Below are 24,976 nucleotides of genomic sequence, written 5' to 3' on the forward strand. Positions count from 1 at the left end.
ATTTTCTATGACTTTGTTGCTTCTTCCCTGACAAGGAAAAATGGTAGGTGGTAACAGATGAAATCAGTAATTCTTGCGTAACATCAATTACATTTTAGGTACATTCCCGAACAGTAAAATTACGATTTTACAATTTTGCATTTGATGTTTCTTCCTGCACCCCAATCAAATTTTTCCATATCCCTGTCAAATCAGATTTTGCTTTTCTAAACACACTAGACTAATTCAGAAAATTTTTGTTGGAAGACACTTATCCCACCTGTATTCCAAATCAAAATTTTCGGAAACCTGTAATGGAGTGTAGGAAGAAATTTCATTAGGTGCAGCAAAAACCATCATTTTGCAATTATTAAAGCCCAAAACTGCAGTTGGTTAGACACAGACCAGTTTTGGGCCAATGCTTCTTGTTTCCATACTTTCTTCATGCACCCCATATTCTTTGAAATACCAATTATACCCTTTCGAAAAAAAAGGATGGAGTGTGTTTGGTTTCAAGGATGTGTTTTTGGTTTGGTGTGAAGGTTGTGGTGTGTGTTTTGGTGGTGGCTATGTTGTGTGGTGGTCAGTGGCCGTTGAGCATGTTTTTCAAGTTATGTAAGTGTCATTTGAAGATGGTGATGACAATTAGCAGAGTTCCTTCTCGTGAAGAACATGTTTGGTTTTCTATGAATGGATTTAGATGGGATCACAACTCATTTATAATTCAGACATTTTCATATGTACGAAACAAAATCAAACCACACCACTTTATAAAAACAGTTTAAATCCAATCGAACAGTGTTACAGAAACAGTTAGGTTTTTTATTTTTCACAAATGATTTAGTTTTTATGGTTTGGTTCAGAATGATTTCTCTCAGTTCGATTTTTTCTCGAACTTGCAATACAACTACACGAGAAAACTGTTGAACAATTCGAAGGCAAATGCATGTTCTTTCCAAATTTCATTACAAATTTGAGTGAGATATGCATTCCAATAGTTAAAAAAATGTAACTGGTCGGGTAAATGTTTGCTGCAGCAGCTACATAACAAATCTAAGGTGTTGAAGACATAAACTGCTATTGAAGCTTATTTGTGCAGCTAAGAGAACTAACTATACTTTCATTCAATAATAAAACTATTGCAGCTCATATAAACAATTTGATTCAGTGGCCTCTGGACTTAAATAAAACTGTGAGATTCTCAATTAAATTTGCAGTAGAATTATCTTCCTTCTAATCATAGAGACCTTCCTCCTGCCAAATTTTAACTTAAAAACTTGTAATGTTTACAGAACCTCACAGTTAACATAATGTACGAGTATAACACGCAGATGAAAACAAAGTAATAAGACTAGCCTTCCGTTTTTTAGTACGAAGAATAAACTAGGTGTTCAATAAATTTGTCCAAAGCAATCTCGACTGTGCTTGTATTTATTTGGCGCCTATTCTTATGTTAGTTTCATAAACAACTTAAATGATCCAGTCACTTTTCATGATGTAGCTATATAGCAAATTTAAAGTCTAACCTGATTAAATAATGAGTACTTTTCTCTTCTAAACGAAGGAAAAAGTATAACTACACCATTGACTGAGCATCCCCCACTTATTTTTCAATCATATTGCAAGAATTTGTGAATATTGGTACTATGTATATATTACCTTGTAGCTGAAACTTTTGGCGGCTTCTCTGACTTTTTTTATCGATCACCAACCCATTCTATCTTCATTTAGTACCAGGATAACTCAGCTGCACGAGAAAATTAATATACGTGAAATTATTGCAAAAGGAGGCACATAAGTAGACTGCATTTGATACTGGAAAATTTATCATTAAAAGAGTCTCATGGCAGTCAATATTAAAGGAGAAAATTGTATTAATATATTTTGTATTTTCTGAGAGGCTCCAGGGAACAGAAAAGTATTAATATCAGATTTTTTTCTGTAATAGATGCGTCGTGCATTTATTTGTAAGGCTGCAATTGTGTTTGTCAGTCATATTGAATAAAGTGTAACAAAACAGCTAATATAACCATATATCAAACAACATAACTAAATTTTTACATTCTTTACCTACTTACTCATACACGAATACCACAGAGCAGGACTTATATGGAAGTTGTCTCATAACTTACTTAGGAAACAGAAAAACAAAATAATAACGGATAATAACATATTAGTGAAAAAATTTACAACTTTCTAGAGTGGTAGGAAATCAAAACTACTTAGATTTAAACACAAATACATTAATTTTGTTGCACAACCTATTAATTAGATGTTTAACCTGCTGAATAATACATATATAGGAGTATTACTCAGCACACGTACATAGCCACATGCCTACTGGATACTTGAAAAGCATAAAACCATTCCCTGGCCACCACAAAATATCTTGAGCTTTAAGAGTTTTGGTACCCATGCACAATAGCCTCTAATTAAGCAATTGAAAATGCAGATTAGGCCTTAAAAAACTAAAATGTGCACTAACTGGAGGTAAATTGAAATAAAACTTCTCTTCAAAATTTGAAGTTTATTACCAAACTTTTTCAGGAATAAATAATTCCATAAAAAAATATATCACCAAATGACAACCATAGGTTACTTGCATTAGAAATTGCACTAGTCAACCAACAAAGCAAAGTTCCAGTAAATTTACCAACTGTTCGTGCTTCATGCAAAGCATCCCTTCCCTCTTGGGGAAAAATGATAGCTACGAAAGAAATCTAAACTCAAAAGTTGGGTCACAAATTCTTTTTCGTCCCGATTTATGACATGCTCCTGCCAACAATACATTGCTGATTAAGTGTTACATTTAAAGGCACCACATATCAACTTTGACTAATTTGCAAGCACTACACAACACGTACAAAATTAGAAAAGAATAAATGAATAAATAGACGTTTCCCTCTGTTTTCCTATTTCAATTGTGTTTTTGATAGAAATCATTCTTTCAGGTGGAGTAAGCAACATTGTCGTAGCCCCAAGAATAAGAAGCAAGATTGATTGTTTAGAGGTTTTCTATTTGAGTTTGGTTAGTAAAGGAGGGCTATTTGGGGAATGGGTGACTCTTTAAAAGGGGAGTGGGGTTGGTTACATTTTCCCTTTGTAACTTATTCTGTTTGAAGGGAATGGGGTTGGTCAAATGTTTTTCCTTTGTAAGAATGTGGGGATCATCCGGTGAATGGCTGGACTGGGTATTTGGGGTAGAGAGATTCCTCTCTTGCTTAGGAGAGCTCTGCTCTCTGGAAATTTGCCCTCTTTTTTTTTTTTTAATTCTGTTATTTTGATTATCTAATTACAGGCACCTCTGATACAAACTGCATCAGTTTTTTCCAGTTTTCATTTGACTATTGTATTAACACCAACTCACATTTAGCACTGAACCTTGCCATCAAGATCAAACAACACAGCAACATTGATTTGATCACACTAAATTATCACTCCAATAAATCACTTTGGCTTCTCAATTCACAATAATATTTTAGTCTTTAGCTCACTCAGGACAAAGTAAGTTTCTATACAGAGAACCATTCCAATGAAGCAGTAACAGTGAGACATATTTATTTTAATCACGACAAATAGAGAACCTTAAGTATTAATAATCAACCAAATTAAACAACAAAAACTGCATCAAGAAAATAACAGATTACCAAAAGAATTCAGAATTTACAGTGAGGAAAAAACTTATCTACGAAAATAATGGTGTTATTTACTGCAAAAAATCAAAGGGGAAATGCACAGCATAGAAAGGAGGAAAACCTTTAGAATAATAGTGCAGTGAAGTGTACTGAGGAGAGAAAGCAGTATACGGTTTGGTGTTTAGCGTATGAAGAAAGAAGGATCAATTCATATTTCTCCATTGACAGTTTAACAGCCATGGGGCAACAGCTAAAGCTTCCAGATCAGCTGAAAATGAATTCAGATCGGCTTCGATGTTCTGCAACCAAATTTCCCATTTCAGAACTTCATATACCAGAACAACTCGGCCCTGGACTAAATTTTACTGCAACCAGGTATCTTACGCACTCTCCTTTCCCTCATCTTACTTCTCACAAGGGAAACATCAATCCATCGCTCTGCTGCCGCATAGATGTCAGACAACAGCACGTAGTTAGCTGCATTTAGATTATCAAACTGCAAAAGTCGATTGGCAACAATCTCTCCCAGCTCTGAATCACCATATAGTTTACATGCCCCAAGAAGTGCACCCCAGGCACCGCCACGAGGCTCAGGCATTAATTTTATAAGTTCATAAGCATCCCTTATGTGTCCTGACCGGCTTAGAAGATCAACCATACACGCGTAGTGATCAGACGAAGGACTAATGTAGTATTTTTGCTTCATGGATTGGAAGTAGTTCCAGCCCTCATCAACAAGCCCAGCATGACTACAGGCTGTGAGAATGACTGTGAAGGCCACCTCATCCGGATACAGCCCTTCCATCAGCATCCTGTTAAACAGATTCACGGCTTGTTCCCCACGCCCATGAATTGACAACCCTTGTATCATCGAACAATACAAGACTAGATCTCGTTTAGGTCTTTCCTCAAACAATTTCGAAGCTCTATCAATGTTCCCACATTTTGCATTCATATCCAGAAGCGCTGCAATTACATGGTCCTGCTGAACATCAATACAGCTCTTGCTTACATAAGAATCAACCCATTGAGCGAGTTCTAAATGTCCCAACTGCGCCGAAGCCGACATCAAGCTAACCAGTATGAACTCATCAGGCTTCACATTCATCGATTCCATCTCAAAAAACACTTTCAACGCCTGATTAGGCTGCCCATTCTGGACATAACCCGATATCAAAGCAGACCATGCAACAACATCCTTTCCAGGAGCACGATCAAACAAGAACCTCGCGGCCACCATGTCACCCACCTTAGCATACGCATCAGTCATGGTGGTGAAAGAAACAACATTCTTCTCCGGCATAGCCTCAAACACGTCCCTAGCACCACTCAAATTCCCCAACTTGATAAAACCCTGCAACATCGCATTCCAAGAAGCCACATTTCTCTGCGGCATCTCATTAAACAGCTTCTCGGCCTCCACAACATCCCCAACGGCAACGTACCCAACAAGCATAGCAGTCCAGGAAACGACACTCCTCTTAGACATTCCATCAAAAACCCTGCGAGCATCAGCAATCTGCCCGAATTTACCATACATGTCGACCAAACTGGTGGCCACGTAGAGATCCCGGTGGACTCCACACCGGAACGCGGACCCATGAAGCGATTTTCCTTCCCGCGGCATGCACGTGGCGCAACAGGCCTTAATGACAGAAGGGTAGGTGAAGGCGTCGGGAAGGACCCCGTGCGCCTTCATGCGAGCGAAGGCGGTGAGGGTTTGGGAGAAGCAGTTGTTTTGGCAATGGGATTTGATGAGAGTGTTCCAGAGGAAGGTTGAAGGGGTGAGGACACGGAGGAAGACGGAGGAGGTGTAGGAGAGAGTGGAGAGGGTGTGTGAGAGGGGAATGAAAAGGGAGATGAGGAAGTGGTCTTGCTCAAGGCCTCGGTAGATGATGGAAGCGTGCACTTGCTTCAGCTGTTCACTGCTCTTGCATGCCTTAAGAAAGCTGATGATGCTCGCGCCTGAACCAAGACCAAGAGAAGAACAAGACCAGTTATGAGAGATTGAACGCATGGAACTTCAAATCGGACTTCACTTTCCATCTAACTCCCACTGCCACTGTCACATGCAAATGCAATCTACGTAACTAGAATGCAATAACAGTGAGTTCACTTTAACTCTATCAACCTTGTCTTAACTTTAACGCGCAACTATTAAAGCATCCACTATTAATCTCTAATGCGACATTTCTTTGGAACCATATGGTTTTCATTCAATGTTAATTAGCCTTAATTGGTAAGATTGATAGGAAAATTGGACAAATATTGGTCTACCCAAAGCCCAAACCAACAACCTATTTGACTTGATCTGACTCAATTATCTTGACCTCATACTAACTAGCACATATCGATCCATGAGTTTTTCTTGCTATGTTAGTCCTATAGTTTTTGTTTATGTGGACATTTTAGGCTTTCTTAGGCATTGGCCCATACAGAGTAGGACCAAATGATTAATTTTTATTAAAGCATCTAACTACTTATTTTCTTATTTGTCATTAAAATAAAGGTATCTGAAATTCAAATGCAATTGCATTAGAAAGCTACTAAACACTTTAAATGAAAATACAATTTCGTTTCAAACATGAGTCTGGTTGAGATAGATTATCCCATACCCAAGAGAAACACTATCATAAGTGACGTTAACCAAGAGTTGATGCTCAATGATAATATCATGGCTGGATTGAAGCAAAACCTGCTCAAAGCACGAGGGAGAATGAAAGAACAGACTGGCTGGGGTAGGCATCAGGTGGAATTTCAGGTAGGATACATCGTCTACTTCAAATCTCAACCCTATGAACTACTGTCACTAGTTACACCCATTAATAATAATAATAATAAAAAATAGAAAAACTCAATCTCAAAGTTCTAGAAGTCAAGAACTGCCGCTAGTTCTTCTCAAATGAGTTTGAATTGATGGAAGAACCAGAGCAAATGTTGGCTACAAGGAAAATGTTAAATGGGATTAAAATTGGTTTAAAATGTGGGATGAGTAATATTAATGGTTAAAAATTTTAAAAATTTTTAACCTTTAAAATTTTTAAAATCACTAATGATTTTTATATTCTTAAAATTTGAAGTGATGATGTTACTCGTCACTTTTAAAAAATTTATTCTACTTTTATAATTTTAAATTAAAAATATTTAATAAAAAAATAAATTTTAATAAAAATATCAATATAACATTAAAATAAAATTTAAATTTGGTCTCAATTTAAAAATAGATAAAATTGGTCCAATTAAAAAAATAAAACTAAATTGAACAAAAATAATGAATATAAATCAAAATTAAATATAAAACATTGATCACGTGTAACTGATTCCAGACGACACAAGTAAACATTTTTTTGACTTAAAAAGTTTAAAATTTTTTAAAAAACTAAAATTTAAAAAAAATCACGAATTTACAAGTTAAAAACAATATTCAATGTCCATTAATTATTTAAATGACGTTAGAAAACAAAAAGTTAAATAAAATTAACAAATATTAGGACGAAATTGAAACCAAAATAAATATTAAAAATAATTAAATAAACTTAACAAAAATAAAAATTAAATTAATATTTAAGCAATATTGTTGTTTTCCATTTGAAAACAAATTTAATTTTTTATAAATTTTATACTGCTATTTTTATTAAAACTCACATATTTGTTAAATATTTTTGGTTTAGGAATAAAGTTGATTTAAAATTAGAACACATATTTTAGGAATAAGGACTAACATCATTCATTTAAAAGTTTAAGAGGTTAAAAGTCACATAAAATATTAAATTAAAATTAACACATTGTATAAATATTAAAAGAAATTATTATAATTATTATTGTGGTAAAAAACAAAGAAAAGAAAATCTCTACAATATTTATTTTTACAAAAATAACAAATATGTATTTAAATTTGACAATTTTATTTATATGACAATTTTATTTAATAGTTTATGTGATTTTTTAATTTTTTAAAATTTTAAACCAATGTTAGTCTTCATTTTAAAATTTTCATTCTAATTTTAAATAAACTTTAACTTAAGTTAGAAATATTTAATAAAAATATAAATTTTAATACAAATATATATATATATATATATATATATATAACATTTATATAAAAATTAAATTTTGTCTTAATTTTAAATGTAATTAAAAAAATAAAAATAAAAAATAAATAAATAATATAAAAATAAAAAACAAACCACTACAAATAATGACATACATTATTCACTGTTTCGTTGTTTAAACAATGTTAGTAAAAAAACTAAATTAAATAAAATTGATAAATATTAAGATCAAATTAAAAAATATATGTTAAAACTAAAACAACTCAATAAAAATACTAATCAAATTAATAATTAAGGCTTGATCAAATTAGAAGTGTTAAAACGGTTATCTATAAAATGAAATGGGTAAAACATGTTCGTAAAATGGGCTTGAATTCTTAATTTTTCTTATTTAAAAACGAGTTGTACCATCAACTTTTTAATTTTTAACTATTCATATATATATATATATATATATATATATATATATATATATATATATATATATATATATATATATATATGTGTGTGTGTGTGTATGTGGGCTTTTACGTACAATTTATATTTTAGTAGACAAAAATATTTTCATATGTTATGGATTATAAGTTTTAAGGTCAATGATATTTGAATAATTTTCATTCACAAAACTAAAAAAAACAAGAAGTCCACCTTTACTCACTTCCTTCTTTTTTTCTTCTTAACCTTTTCTCTTTCATATCTCTTACTCTTCTATGTCATTCATAGTGTAGCCCCAACTGAAAAAATCAGAAACATTCACCTAACTTTACTTAATCAGTGTCAACCACCCACTTTTTCATTTGGGTCGGGTTTTAGGTTTTTCTTTCCTTCTCTTGTTTGTTTTAATTTATTGGGGTTCTGTTTGAACTCAATATTTTGTGATTATCTTTTTGCATATTTTTACGAACAAAATGGAAAATTTCCAAACACTAAGTAGGGTGTTTAAGTGTATAAGAACGAAGATAAACTACTAATTCTAAAATTTAAAAACGAAATTCAATAATAATCAAAAGGGAAAAGATATAACATCATCCTTCAATCAAAAATCAACATCAACATCATCAATTATTTCGCTATTAAAGTGGAAAACAAATGAATGAACAAAGCAAGAACAACAGATTGCGGTGTCACGAGTTGCTGTGTGAATGAGAGAGAGTATATAGAGAAACAAATTGGATTGAATAAATGAGGAAGGTGAATTAGGGTTAGGCGAATGTTTATGATATTTTCAATTGGGTTATAGTAAAGGTGACAGAGAAAATGTTAGAGTGAAAGAGATAAAAGAGAAAATGTTAGAGTGAGAGAGATCGAAGAGAAAAAGTTGAAAGAAAGTAGGAAGGTGAGTAAAAGTTTGAGAATTTCTTGTTTTTTTTTAGTTTTGAGAATGAAAATTATTTAAATACTCTTTATCTTAAAACTTAGAATCCATAATATATGATAATATTTTTGTCTACTAAAATCTGATACACATTGCTAAAATATAAATAAAAAAAACATACAAAAGTTAACAAACTCGTATATATATATATATAATAACAGTTGTCAATTATTGTACCCGATACAAACTCTTACACGAGATCTAGAACCTCTGGTAAGTCCACTAGGAACGGTCTGTGTTATAAATTTATGCAAAAGGTTAAGAGTATTGCTATATTAACCTTAAAAATCATTTTATAATTGTAATTTTTTAATTAAAAAATACTGTGATCTCATTATTATATTTTTCCTATTAAAAAAACTGTAATTGTTAAACAGTATTCAATTGTTAAATATAATTTTTTTATAACCTGAGTGTAGGAGGCACAATGCTCTCAAAATGTCCCAAACTCATGGGATTGTTACCCCCTACAAGCCTTTTTAGTATTAACAAATCAAAAGGCTTTTTGGAAATCATTTCCCATCCTATGATATTTCCACCATCATGTATACTGAAATCAACCCCTGTTTGATTTTACATTCCTCCTTACATTTATACTATATATATAATATTTTTAAGGGTTTGTGTTTGTGAAACTCTGTAAATTTCTCGATGGCGAGTGAACTCGCTAGGATAGGCTCTAATCATGCTCTGATATCATAGTAGAAAGTAGATTTTTAAGCCTAATTCAACCCTACAAAACCGGCTTGTAGGGTGAGATTTACACTTACTTATAAACTATGAATTGACCTTATCTCTAATCCATGTGAGACTTCCAACAATATATATGAATAATTTTTATGAATATTTTTTGTTTTTAAATCCAATAGTCTCATAGGTAAACCATAGTTTAAATATCATTTTCTCTGTCAATTATCAATACATTTTCTAAAAACAAAACTATAATAAAAGTTTCATACTTTAACAATTTTTTAAATATAATGATTAATTTTAATGATATTGTTTCAACATACTTGCATTCATATAAATTTAAACGATGCAGAAAATGTATATATTTTATGAGAATTCCATAATCATCATAAAAAAATTCACTTTCAATATAATTATAAAAAAAATTGTCATAAAAAAATCAATAAAATATACAAAAAATTAACTTTCTGTAATTGTTAGAACTCTAACGGTTATAAAATAATATCACTTTTTACATGGCTAGTAATACAACCATCATAGAAAGTATGTATTTGGTTTTTTAATTTGTATGGTTATTCGTTTGTTACTTGTATAATAAAATCTGTATAATAATCACATTTCTCGAACACGGATTTTTAAATAATTGGATGATTAGATTGGTAGATATACATGAAGCCATATTTCATGTTGTTTCGGATATGAAGGGATGTGTCGTCCAATGTCCTCATTTCCTTCTCTACTTGTACTCCGTATGTCCGTATGTCTGGCTTTCCGTCCTCGCTCCTCAATTTCCTTCTCAATGCGCGGTGAGAGACCTACGAAAGATTCTCCGATGCCAAAGTCTAAGAAAGTTTTGAGAGCAATGACTTTCTCTATCGAACAGTAATAAATGCGCAATAAATGTAACATGTCTACCACTCACCCTGGATCTGTATTTATAGTTTTCGCTACGGTCCAAATTCAACCCAATAGCTTTTAACCTCAACTTACCTTAAACCTGGTTAATTAGCAGCATGTCTGGCCGGTCTCCCAAAGTTTGGCCTTTCGGCCAACCAATCCCTATAGGCGGCATGGTTAGCAGGCGGTATGACCGGCCGGCCTCATTGTTATTTATCCGGATAACGAGCGGCAAGGTTGCGTGATCGTGGACGTATGGACGTCTGGTTTAGCGCGCCCAACCCTTCTTGATGATAAGCAGAAGGATAGCGTATTTGGTCCATTACGGACGTTCAGCCTATCTGGCGTCCGATCCCTACTGGTACACATGTATTTCATAAAACATGATATTTTGCTAAGCAGAAAACTAAAATATTTATGGCTTTTCAAGAAAGTTTTTCAAGAAATGTATAAGAAAGCAATTCGTGTACGCAAGACACATTTTACCATGATAAAGGGATTTGATATTCTGTCTTTTACGATGAATATCAGATAAACTGATAAAGTACCAACAACAACATCTGAGGGTATTAATAGTTAGGTGGTCTGTCTTCAGTCATGACAAAAAAATCACAAGTGCCAACGTTTTTTCATAACCTAATTTCGATATAATTTTTGTAAATCATATTACATCTCGTAAATAAACTACAATATGATACAACTATATCTATATATAAAAGTTTATTATAATATTTTGAAATAAAAAGCTAAGTATAAAATATAGTTTGCAGTGAATTTTCATGTTCTTATCTATATGTAAAACTTTATGTTTTGCGGTCTCTATACTGAGTAGAAGTAGAAGGTTTTACTGATATGGTTTTTATCACCGTTATTTGTTTATGCATGTTTAAGATTAAATTAATAAGGATTAAATTAGAAGTATATAAGAAGATGTTGGATTGACAAGGAAAGGGAGGGTAATTTTGAAAGGTCATCAATGTGTGTAATAAAAATATTATATTGTAGTGACTTTTGAAATATCAATAAGCTTTATCTGTTAATAAATTAATTTTAAACTAACAAAATGACATTTTTGGCTTCTTTAAAAAAACGTAAACTGCTAAATTAAACTTTAAGAAAAATCAAACTGAATTAATCTGTTGGGTAAAGGACAGTTTTAATAATTTAGCCTTCTAAAAATATTCAAAACTACAAGTGTAACACTTCAAAATAATCTACTCCACGCATAAAAAATTTTAAAAACAAATTAAGTGTTTGAAAAAAAATAAGTTAAAACACTATTCAACATCATCATATTTACACTATTGGTACTTATAAGAAAAGAAAAAAATTAATGCAATAAAATACACTTCTATATTTACTTTAGTTTATTTTCTTGAACTAGCATAACTTTCTATCTATCATATACAAATTAAAATCATAATGAAAAATTAAACAATAAAATTAGTTATATCCAACCTACGTGGATGTCAACTCATCTGAAACATGATTATCAAATGCTCAAATTTCCCAATTCAAACCTAACATTCAAAGTTTTAAGTCTATGCATATCATAGATCATTAATATCAACTAGTTCAAAATATATAAGGTCATGTATTTCAATCATACTTTAAAAAGAAGTCTTTTTCCATTAAGTCATGTGTTTTTTTTAAGGAATGCTAAAAACACTTATACAAGCCAGAGAAATTCTAACTTTAGGGACAAACTTATGGGTGTTTACATAAGAGATTTAACATTATTTTTAATAAAAATTGATAATTGATTTTTATTTTATATGTTATTTAACTTTCTCATATCTATTAAATGACACGCTTATTTGAATCTTTTGTTATGAAAACTTTCGATATAAGAACCATATTGTATTTGTATGAGTTGGTCACCAAAATTTACCATCGAGTCTGAGTCTGATATACCATTAGTGGGTCTTTACAGAGAAATTTTATTGAAGAGATACAACACCAATGAAACATAAGTCTAACAATATAAGAAATTGACACCACTTTTAACTCAAAACCTTAATACAATTGAATTATGAGCTTTTTTGTCTTATATGTTGCTCAATTTTCTTATCTCTACCAAGTGTTAGTTAAACTTAAACTCATATTTAGATTTTCAACACAAATCTGATAAAACTTATAATTATGAGTATAATCTGAAAGAAAATTATTTATTTGACTTTAATATTAATGTAGCACCAAAAACTCATACTTGCAATATAACTAAATAAGAAAAAGAAACTTAGGATTTGTCGAAAAAAAGACTTAAAAACTAATTTAGTTTTTATTATCGTTAAATTTATTCAATTATGATTCACTTTTCTTTTTCGTGGCTAATAAGATTTCAATTTTCATTAATTTTTGTCAATTTAGTCATTTTGTTAACACTATTTAAGTAGTTAACACATGTAAACATGGTATGTCATGCAATATAATTTTTTAGTTTTTATTTTTTCTTAAGATTAAAGAGAGGAAAGGAGAAAAAAAATCTATAAGGCTTTGTTCACTTGAATGGATTTGGAGGAGAGTGATTGAATGGATTTGAGAATACATTTTTTTGTTGTTTATTTGAGTGGATTTGAAGGTAAGTAAGTGAAGGTGGATTTAGAAATGAAAAAATAAAAGTTAATATATTTTATAATTAATTAATTTTCTATAATAGATTTAAAATGATTGTTTTCATTTTCTAAGAATCTTAAAAGGTGAAAGATTTATGTGTTAGTTGTTGAAAAGTCATATAACATACACTTTTTTTAAAAAATGTTGATAAATATTACACCTAAATGTGTATGTCTTATTGATAGTGAATTATATATGTGATTGAAAAATCATCAATGAATCTTCTTTCATTTTTTTTTTCTGTGATTTGATGTCATTTCTAAAAGGCACCACATACATGTATCAACAACTCCTTTACCACAAAGTTCTTATCTCAAATCAACTCCTTTTGTTAATAATTCTCTTTAATCTTAAATTTAGTTATTGGTGTATTCTTGCAACTTTCAGAACTATATATCTATCAACGAAATTTTCATTTAAAAGTAACCAAAACAATCAATACACTTTCAAATAAGCCAGCACTTTTCTAAGAGGACTACAAAATTGATCAGACAAATTACAATGTTGCATATTCAAGTTTTGGACTCCATCTCATGTCAGGATAGTTTTTCAAGAGTTTCATGTGGAAGTGTCAAATGATGTCACTCAGTTTTTGAAAGATGTTTCTTGAATATAATATCAATTATTGGATAATAAAAGTTAAATAAATTAAGTTAGAGTCAAATAATGACCTTTTGGCAATTTTAAAAAAAATTACATAATGACATATTTAAATTGAAATTTAAAATAATGAAAAGTAATTAAAAAATAGTTCATTGAAATTAAAATTTAATAAAATAAAATGTCTACCAATGCAATAAAATAAAATATTTTTTATTTTATTTTAATTCATTTAATTTAAAATATATATTATGTTTCAAAAGAAAAATGAAGATTATGTTTCATGTGGCAACCATAGAAGAGAAACAAGTATAATGTCATCTATACAATTTGGTAACTAGGAAAAGAAAGGGAAGATTGTGCCTAAATTTTAGTTAAGAAATTAAGTTAGACTTAATACAGGTTAAATCAAATATTTAATCAGTAAACAAAATACTTTATAAATCATATTTTGTGAAAAAATATTGAATATTATAATAATTATTATTTTTATTTTGTAACATAACATGTATAATTTTTTTACTAATACTTCTAATAAATCTTATTTTAATCCTTATTGTTATTGTCGTTATCATGACATAAAGGAATTTTGTTATACTGTTTTTAGTATTATTTTTAATTAAATAACTTCTGTTTTATTAAATTAAAACAATTTGTTAAAGAATAAATAACCGTACATTTTCTATTCAAAAGTAATTAAAAGCTCTTGTAGCTAAAATATAATTGCAATAATTTTTTAAATCTTCCTATACCATTAATAAAGAAGATTATCTTTTTTTTTGCAAACCTTTCTTCTAGTTTTATATTTTGAATTTAAATAATTATTTAAAATAAAAGAAAAAATAATTATTTTTAAATTTAAATAATTATTCATAATAAAAAATCATTTACACATAAAAAATTACTTATAATAAAATTATAAAAATTATTTTTTTTCATAGTTACTTTTTATAACAACAATTTAATAGTTTAATAAATATTTATTTTAATTACTAAAAATTATTTTGTAATTTAATAAAACTTTTGATATAATAAAAAAATATACCCAAATTTCAAAATTTTATTACTTTTAACCAAAAACATAATAAGGTCTTTACAAAAATAATATATTACTAAAACCAAATTTTCTATTATATATTTTAGCTCCACCGTTTTTTAGCACTTGCTCACTCCTAATATCTTTTAAGCTGTTACCATTAAGATGATCGTTGCAAAAGAGAAATCAAACACACAAATAGACAAAAACAGCAAGGGTAAATTAATATTGTAAAAAAATCAAATCATAAAATTATAAATTAGCATATAATACATTTAACTTTAAAATCAAACAAGAACCTAAACATATATACATATTCTAGTTTTGACAAATTTGGATACAGATGTTGAGCTATGGTGAATCATGCACTTGTGATGATCTCTATTGTTTTGCAGAATCATTGCCAATGAGTTTCACCCTATCATACTCACAATATTAACTCATTCATGTCTTAGGCTAAGATGAAACACCTAAACTAAAATCATTTGCTACTCCTCAACATATAATTTCCTTCTCTACTTGAGATGGAAAGACTATTGAAGCATCATAATAACCTTACAAAAGTAATTTTTATAGAATTGATTGTTTAAAATAATAAAAATTATTTATAACAAAACTATTTATATTAAAACTTTTTAATATTAAAATAATTGAATCTCACTTTTTTTTTAACCATTCGAGGTTCTAAAATACTATTTCCTAGTTCTTTCCATTTTTACTAGTTTTTATAATTTATAATTATAGTATTTCAGAAACCCGTGTATTTTTACTAATATTAATAATAAGTTTAATTTTATTAAGTTATTACATTTTCCTTTTTTTTAAGGAACTTTACTGTCTCAAGGGAAAAGAATCATAAAAAATATTCATTGTAAAGTATTATTTAATATTTTTCAAAATAACTAAAAACTTCTGTAGAATGTCTTTCTTTAGTGTATTATTTATGAGTGTAAATGTATTATTCTTATTGAATTATTTAAACTAAAATATTAATATTTTTTAGTTTGTCTGTTTGCCCATTCGGAATGGTTGTTGATTGAGTGCATGGAAAAAATATGCGTTATCTGAATTACTTTGAAATGCGTGTTTATTTATTTTGTTATGAAGACTTTATATAAAATAAAGAAGTAATTATAGATGAAGTATTCACCATTCTCAAATTTATCATTATCACTCTAATGGATCTTAAATTTCATAAAATATATTTCAGTAAAATTTATTTAATTAAGAATGAAATGAGAATTTACAAGTTAAAATTAACTATTATTTCAAAAAAGCTTAGGTTATTTTCAAAAACAAATATAAATTATTTCATACCTAGTAGTAATACAATAATTATGGTAGATATCCATGTACAAACATAATTATTATATATATTATACAATTTTATATATTTTTAAGTACTTTTTGATGTGTACATATAACACAATGAAATTATCTATATATAATGTCATATACTATATATAATACATATTATAACACGTCTAATAATTATGAATGCATTTATATGTCTTTTATTATAGAAATGTCTCTTGAGCAAATATTTTCATTTGAACGGAAACTAAAAGAAATAAATAAAATTGTTTCATCATGATTTTTTTTAGATAATCAAATTAAGATTTAAATAATAAAGAAAAATATTTGTCTGAATTTAAAATTCATTTAAGTGATCAAATTATCACTTAAATAAAAATATCATAACACAAAATAATTATATAACAATCCAAATAGGTATAGATGCATAAACCACTTGTCTCTAAAAAGTTTTGCAATTATAAATAAAACATTTTTCTAATACAATATGAGAATTAAATGATTTAAAATCAAATGAAAAACCGTCAATTTCAACAGAATAATAGTAGATTCAATTCAAATATAAAAATCATTTTCCTATATTCTTAAGATATAGGAATTTATTTCAAATTATTAAAAATATAATTCACCGACCTTACTCTATTATATATACATGAATAGCTTTAATTAACTCAACTATTCATACTAAATTATCTATAAATTATATTCTAATTATTTCAAACTTTAATCCAATTCTAACCATCAAATTTATTCATGTACTACCTAACTACAATTAATTAACTCTTTTAGTCTCATTTTTTATATATTAGTAAAAAAAAAGATAACGTTTAAGAACTCGTAGAGTTGATTCAAAAAAACATATAAGTAGGTATCCAGACTAACAAATTAATCTATTTAGTTAATATATCATATTATATAACATAAAACTATGTAATAAAAACGGAAAAATTAGACAACTAAAAGGGAAAAAAAATACATGAAAGAAAAACCTGATTGATTAAAATCATCTTAATATTGATGAGATAAAAAAACAAGAAATTATCTCTAACTTTTAAAAATATATTATAAAATTAAAAAAAAAACAAATTCGTAATTTACATATTGAACATAACTAGTAATTTTAATCTTCATAAGTTTATATCATGCCATTGCCACACTATAACTATCATTATTAAAATATTAATGGAATAATTAGAATATCTTTCAACTTTCTTACCATAAAAAGAATATTTTTTACACCTTCACATTATATTATTATCACTTCAAGTTAACAAGGTAGATAAAAATTGGCTACTATTACCTTCAATAAGTTTAGTTGACTTTCAAGGTCGGTAGATAAAGAAGTTGGCTCATCCCTTTTTAAAAAAATAGTAGGTTTAATCCTTTCGAACATCTCTATTTATGTAGGATTGTCTCAAGTAGGTCCTCGTATTGTAAATGTTCTCGATTAGGTCCTTTATTATGAAAAATTGAGTCAATTTAGGCCTTACCGTTAGTTTCATACTACCACCGTTAAAGGGGGTGACACGTGTCAGTTCGTGGTTTTTTTGAATTTTTTAATTATATTTTTATTATTTTTATTTTTATTTTTATTTTTATTTTTATTTTTTATTTTTTATTTTTTAGTTTTTTAAAAGTAAATTTTGAAAATGTCACGTGTCAAACTGATAGTGTGCCACATGGCAATGACAGTGTGACATGGCACTGACAGTGCCACATGTCATTGTCAGGCCATGTGTCATTGCATTAGTCTCAATTTGGTCCCTGTATTTTTATTATGTTGCAATTTGATCCCTGTATTTTTATTTTGTCTCAATTTAGTCTTAATTTTAAAAATTAAACAATTTTTTCCCTCCTCAAATTCAAACAAAGTTTAAATTGTATATAAATCTTAACAAATTTTGTTTAAATATATACAAAAGATATATATTTAAATATATACAATTTAAATATATACAATTTAAAAAAAAAGAGTTTAATTTAAATATATACAATTTAAAAAAAAGAGTTAAAATTGAGGAGGGAAAATTTAAATATATACAATTTAAATATATAAAATTTAAAAAAAGAGTTTAAAAATATAGGTGTTATGTTATGTTATGCTATAAGGGTTTAAAAAAAATGGTGTTATGTTATGTTATTTAAATATATACAATTTAAATTTTGTTTGAATTTGAGGAGGGAAAAAATTATTTAATTTTTAAAATTAAGACTAAATTGAGACAAAATAAAAATACAGGATCAAATTGCAACATAATAAAAATACAGGGACCAAATTGAGACTAATGCAATGACACGTGGCCTAACAATGACATGTGGCACTGTCAGTGCCATGTCACACTGCCATTGCCACGTGGCACACTATCAGTTTGACACGTGACATTTTTAAATTTTACTTTTAAAAATATAAAAAATAAAAATAAAAATAATAAAAATATAATTAAAAAATTCGAAAAAAACCACGAACTGACACGTGTCACCCCCTTTAACGGTGTTAGTATGGAATTAATGATAAGGCCTAAATTGATTCAATTTTTCATAATAAGAGACCTAATCGAGAATATTTACAATACGAGGACCTACTTGAGACGATCTTACAGAAATAGGGATGTTCGAAAGGATTAAACCAAAATAGTATTAAAAATAAATTAAAAATAAAACATTAACAGGAAAAACGAAATAAAATATTTTTTTGAAAATCTTACATATTTGTTACTTTATTTTTCAAGAGAATTTTATTGAAAATAATAAATATTAATTTCTTAACACAGGTCTTAAAAAGGTTAGCCTTCACTGTTAGTCGGTGGACAAAAATAAATCACAATATTATATAAAACGTAATAATTAAATACGTTTTATCCCACGAAGTTACGTGATGAACATGATATGTAGAATATATATATATATATATATATATATATATATATATATATATATATATATATATATATATATATATAATCAAGGATTTGTAGTGGTTACCTACTTGAAAAATTGGATGCTTCCTACTAGCTGTTTACGTGAAAGTTAGTGCAACTTTAAAGTCTGCATCAAATTTCAGTAAATCCAATTAACCTTTTGATTTTTCAAAGAAGAATGTTTGATTGTAATGTAAAAGTCTGAAGATGAACAATAAAAATAGAGAAAAAAAGAAGAAGATTATATATTAAAACCCACTTGAACAAAAACATTGAACATACAAGTGTAATGTTGGCATTGTTACAATTATTGTGCACAATATACAGTTTTAAAAATTGAGGTGATTATGCCATTGATGTGAGCCTATATGTAGGAAAACATAATTCATATACATTCATCATTCGGTGTTTGTAACAAAATGAATATTAGTAGCTGACAGGCATATTCAAAAGCAAAGGCTCAGTGAGTGTGAAAAAGGCTATGATATAGGCTTTTTGTTGGATGAAAAATGTGATTAAAGCAAAAGCATCCACATTGAACCTACTAATCCGAAAACATGACAAACACAAATTATTCAGACTCTAACATGTGTGATGCAAGAAGAATGCATAGAAATAGAAGGTTAATTTGACTTTTGCAGAGTTTTTACAAGAAGTGAAGTATTGAAGTTTTTGACTTGTCGGCCAAAGTGACCCTACTGGCCACCATCTTCCAACCTTCCTCCATTTCTCTTCCTCCGTGTGTGACCGACAAAACAGTGCTTGCCCCAATCTTGTAAAATTTGTCTACACATAGAGATCAAGAAAGAAGCTCTCTTGCAAGTTGTAATTGAAAAATGAGGGTGCACAAGTCCCCATTAAGCAGCACATTAATTATTTGCTCGCTTGATCAGGCTGCACTGCCTGCTGTTACTTTCAAATCTATTTTGTGGGGTTATTATTATTTCTACCAATTCTTGAAGCCGTGTGTATAACAAGACTTGTGTTTCAATAATAGTACCTCCGTGTTTTGTGATTTTGTGGTTTGTTTCAAGGGAACCATGCATGCCTCAAGTTCATGTACTTCAACACCTCATACTTAAATTGTAGTTGGATTCATGGGACACTGATCCACAAGATCAATTCGAAAAGAGCTTCGAACCTTCTGCTTCCATTAGCAGACAAAATTCAACGTCAAATTATTGGCTCACCACAGATTTCTTTAACATGGTCACTTTTGTTTTGATTATCTAAATTCACTCATACAACATGATCTTCCTCTCAGTCTACTTATTTGTATATTTGGAGTTATAATGGCATAGTCAACAAATTCTGAGTTATTAGCAGAACAGTGTGAGTGTACATGTTTTTTTCCTTTTTGTTTATCAAAGAGAAAACAAAAGAAAAACATTTGAGGGCAATTGAAGTTAAATTCAGTATGGTTAGTACTTGTCCCTATTTTGAAGGTTTGTTTATACTAAAAATGTGCATTGGTTGCAACCTATATGGACTCATTTTCTTGATTGATCAACATATTAAGAATGTAAGGTATATTATTCTACCATGAGTAAGAAGGATTACTATACGTGTCGATCAATCATTCATGTGCCCCCATTTCCAATCAAATAAAGCTTTGGGGTCCATTAATGGATAGCTACTGACCCACCACTCCATTGATGAAATTCACATGCTATAACACACCGTTACTCACTTTGATTCATGAGAATTGACTAAATCAGAATCTGCCCCACATTGCCTTTCGTTTTAACTTTTATCTGTTTTATCATTTATTCATTGGCTCGCTTCGGTCCTTATATAGACATTTTATGCTTGACTGAATGGTAAGTGACACAACGGGAAGGAAAATTGTGTGGTGAAAAGCACCATACGATGGGGTTAATCCAGCTATTGCTTTCACAGCTCAGACAAAAATACCTGTAGCCTTCAATGAAAAGGGAAAAGCCTACAGACACAAGCCTAGGTTCTAGTTTGAATGTGAAAGCCATGCAACACAAAATAAAGAGCCACATTTAAGGCACATCCATCTACCCCTTCTGGATCCCATCACCTGTTTCAAGCTTTCCAACCTAGCTTACAGATTTTGTGTCATAAATAGATGAGGTGTGAAAAAGTAGTTCCTGTGGGAAAAAAGAAAGTTACACCAACCTAAAGCTGTGAAAAATGCAAGTTATAATTGAATCAATGATATGATATCCAACTATTAAAGACCTCCATTTTGTCTCTAATGATGTATAAATAATTATTACTGATATGTTTAATTCATCCATTCCCTCCATAATACCATCATTTGATCTCAAATGGGGCCCCACTATTTTTCTTATTTATATCAAACTGACTACCACACTATTCTCCCATATGCACCTTACCTTGAGCAGTTTCTCTCTCACAACTTTCATTTATACAAAACAGCATCATTCTCCTTTCTGCTAACACTTTAACTAGCTTTTCTTCATGGCTCTCTTTCTCTTTGCTATTTTAATCTTGATGGCCCCTTCAAGCAATGCCTATTGGCCACCCTCACCTGGCTACTGGCCAAGTTCCAAATTCAGCTCTATGAGTTTTTACAAAGGGTTTCGAAATCTCTGGGGCCCTCAGCACCAAAGTCTAGACCAAAATGCATTAACAATCTGGCTTGATAGAACCTCAGGTATGAATCCGATCACTTTCAATGCTCTCTCTTTCTCTTGCATGATATCATTGAAATCTTAATCCACCTTCACTGCTTTGTTTCTGGAGAACAGGAAGTGGCTTCAAGTCAGTAAGGCCATTTCGATCCGGTTACTTTGGGGCTTCCATTAAGGTCCAACCTGGCTATACTGCAGGAGTTATCACAGCTTTCTATGTAAGATATGGCCTCAAGAGATCATATAATAAAGTTTTATCGGTTGAAACTAACTTGAAAGCTTACACTTTTTTGCGTAGTGCAGCTAGTTAATTAATTGCTATTATTAGTGAATATAATGATTATTTGACTGATGGCAGCTCTCAAACAATGAAGCACATCCTGGTTTCCATGATGAAGTGGACATCGAGTTTCTTGGGACAACATTTGGAAAGCCTTACACTTTGCAGACGAATGTTTACATAAGAGGGAGTGGAGATGGGAGAATTATAGGCAGAGAGATGAAGTTCCATCTCTGGTTTGATCCTACCAAAGATTTTCATCACTATGCTATTATGTGGAGTCCCAAGGAAATAATGTGAGTCACTATGCATAATACACTGTTACTGTTTCTGAATGTATGTGTGTGACTGTGGATCTATTTGAAATTAAATGCATAGATTTTCAGTCCTAATACGAAAGAAAAGGATAGACAAGGTAGGAACTACTTCGTTTTCTTCTGAAGTAGATAGGTAGGAGTGAAGATCAAAGGAACTTAGTAAGATTGGATTCTGTGTATGTGGCATCAGATTGATTGGTTCTTATCATAAGGTGTCACGGTCCGGCCAAAACTGATTGGCTAGACATTTGATATTCAGAATACTTTTTTGATATAATTTTCTATAGAAAAGGACTAAAAATAAGTGATATGATTATTGAAAAATGTAGGAATGGTATAACCGGACTGATATTTTTGTAAGATGGAAGGGCAATAATTTCATTTTGTGAAGTTAAGGCAAGTAGGGATTTGACAGGAATAGACAATCATGTAGAAAAATGGTAGAATCAAGGTCACATGAGTGGCACAAAAAACCCAAGCATCAAAGTGTGGGGTAAGCAAAATCTGCTGACTCCCAGCTAATGAAAAAGCTAAAAGTAACATTTAATTAATTGATCTACAAGTTCCTTAGACAACCGTAATTATAAAATGAGTTTCAATTCTTGAGTGGTGCATAGGGTGAATCTTAAAAAAGGGTGTGTCTGATTTGTATTACCTGGTTAACATTGCTTTCACTGACATCGAAATGCGTGTCAGATTCCTAGTGGATGATGTGCCAATAAGAAGGTACCCGAGGAAGAGTGGTGCAACGTTTCCTCTGAGGCCAATGTGGCTATATGGTTCAATATGGGATGCTTCATCATGGGCAACCGAAGATGGAAAGTACAAAGCTGATTACAAATACCAACCCTTTGTGGCAAAGTATTCGAACTTCAAAGCCAGTGGTTGCACAGCCTATGCACCACGGTGGTGCCACCCAGTTTCAGCCTCACCATATAGGTCTGGTGGGTTGACAAGACAACAGAACAGAGCCATGAGATGGGTGCAGAGATACCTGATGGTTTATAACTACTGTCAAGACCCCAAAAGAGATCACAGTCTAACACCTGAGTGTTGGGGTTGAACTTTGAAGTGTTCAGGTGTTATTGAAGATTTGATTATCTGGGAGTGAAAAAAATGTTACCTTTTTTTGGTCGCGAAAACTAAAACACTGTTGTCTTGTGATTTGTTTTGTTTTTTTGTTTGAGAAAGTTTGATTTACTTTATGTGGGTCAGTTGTGATGGGGCCCCTGGCTTGGCAGCTGCATAATGCAAGTGTACGGGGTTGTGCGTCCAAGGCTCTCAAGACACGAGAATATTTGGAAGATTGTGTGTTTTATTTTTTCTTTCTTTTAGACAGAGGAAGAGGAAAAGAAAGAGAGGGAAAAGGAATAATATGAATGCCTATGTCCAATGAAATGAAAAATGGGTAATGTGTATGGGTCGGTGAATGTGGCTCCATTGAGTGCGAATACTAAAAAACCACACACTTTATTTAATAATGTTATTGTCATTTCAATGATGAAAACCAGAACCTCTCTCTCTCTGTTATGGGGAGAGGGGTAAGTGTGTTTTCTTGCATGACTTTTTGGTGCATGTGAAACTTTATTACTACCATGAAAAACTTTATATATTATTTGTAGCATGATTATGTAGGAGGTCGTGGACCTTTGGTTTCATTGGAAAGCAATCGAAAAGGAAAGGGGAATATTTAAAAGAGCATGTAAATCATATGGAAAACTTTATTAATGGATAAATAATTGCATTACTTTTGTCCATGTATTCCATAATACGTGTGTTAGGTATTAATAATTGGTTTTAGATTTTCTTAAACAAGTAATGTTTATAGATATTTCTATTTGATAATAGAATACTTAAGAGGTCATAAAAACCGTGTTGAGAATATATTTTATTTTAAAAAATTATTTGCATGTCCTTATTATTAACTGCGAGGAGTCAAAAATCATTTTAAAATAATGTTACTTGATGTTTGAAATATAAAAAGAAATATAATTCTGATTTTTAGAATTTGTTTTGTCTCTTTCTTCACTCCTTTATCCCTTGCATTCTATGTTTAGCTTTTTCTCAAAATGAACTAACTTTTTAATAGAATTCAACCATAGTCCAATACATGTTTATTCTAAAAGATTCATACAAAATTCTAATTAAGTTCGAGTTATGTAGTTTTTCATTGAATCTATAATTGTATCCAACAGTAGGGCTATATAGAAAAGATTAAACTAAACCAAATTGATCCTGTATATACTTTAAAAACTTGAATGTCTGGGAAAAGAAAATTAAACCAAAATGTTATTTTAAATTAGTTTTAACAAAAGAATTATTCTTAAATTAAACTGAACTTTTATTTATTATTGTATTCTAACTACCGATTCCGATCGAAATATTATGACCGATCAAGGATAAATTGATTATGATCAACTAATCATTTAAGTAATATAAAAAGATCAATAATCATGTTTAAACGAAATTGGATTGTGTTAGATTAATCATAATCAAAGGTTCAGAGAAAAAATAAGATATCTACTAATCTAATATATCTAAAAAATATAAATACAGATTAAAAGTATGGTTATTGAAACTTTTTACTACATATTTATTACAACATTACCGGTTATAGAACATATTATCCAAACAAAAAAGAAA

At 30.0% G+C, this 24,976-nt stretch overlaps 2 protein-coding genes across 4 annotated transcripts; one reads left to right on the plus strand and one right to left on the minus strand.

Annotated features, from left to right (window-relative positions):
• Positions 1–11: 11 nt before the first annotated feature.
• LOC124825065 (Pentatricopeptide repeat (PPR-like) superfamily protein) lies at positions 12–5,847 on the minus strand. Of its 3 annotated transcripts, none has more exons than XM_088115111.1 (4): positions 3,736–5,847; positions 2,633–2,754; positions 1,639–1,726; positions 12–288 (listed from the first exon to the last, which is right to left on the minus strand). In XM_088115111.1, the coding sequence occupies exon 1, from the start codon at positions 5,629–5,631 to the stop codon at positions 3,970–3,972; it is 1,662 nt and encodes a 553-aa protein (XP_087971237.1). In that variant the 5' UTR covers positions 5,632–5,847; the 3' UTR covers positions 12–288; positions 1,639–1,726; positions 2,633–2,754; positions 3,736–3,969. The 3 variants fall into 3 exon arrangements, with proteins under 3 accessions (XP_087971237.1, XP_087971235.1, XP_087971238.1); XM_088115109.1 differs by lacking the exon at positions 12–288 and adding an exon at positions 911–1,233; XM_088115112.1 differs by lacking the exon at positions 12–288 and having other exon boundaries at positions 1,242–1,726; positions 2,633–2,771.
• Positions 5,848–21,454: 15,607 nt separating this feature from the next.
• Positions 21,455–23,896, plus strand: XTH32 (xyloglucan endotransglucosylase/hydrolase 32). The gene is made up of 4 exons (XM_047297608.2): positions 21,455–21,759; positions 21,854–21,954; positions 22,095–22,312; positions 23,030–23,896. Exons 1-4 carry the CDS (start codon positions 21,564–21,566, stop codon positions 23,394–23,396), a joined length of 882 nt encoding a protein of 293 aa, XP_047153564.1. The 5' UTR covers positions 21,455–21,563; the 3' UTR covers positions 23,397–23,896.
• The last annotated feature ends 1,080 nt before the right edge of the window (positions 23,897–24,976 follow it).

This window comes from Vigna umbellata, chromosome 5 (assembly GCF_029865625.1).
Source record: "Vigna umbellata cultivar VRB3 chromosome 5, Vumbellata_1.0, whole genome shotgun sequence".
In the NCBI taxonomy this organism is placed as follows: Eukaryota; Viridiplantae; Streptophyta; class Magnoliopsida; order Fabales; family Fabaceae; genus Vigna; species Vigna umbellata.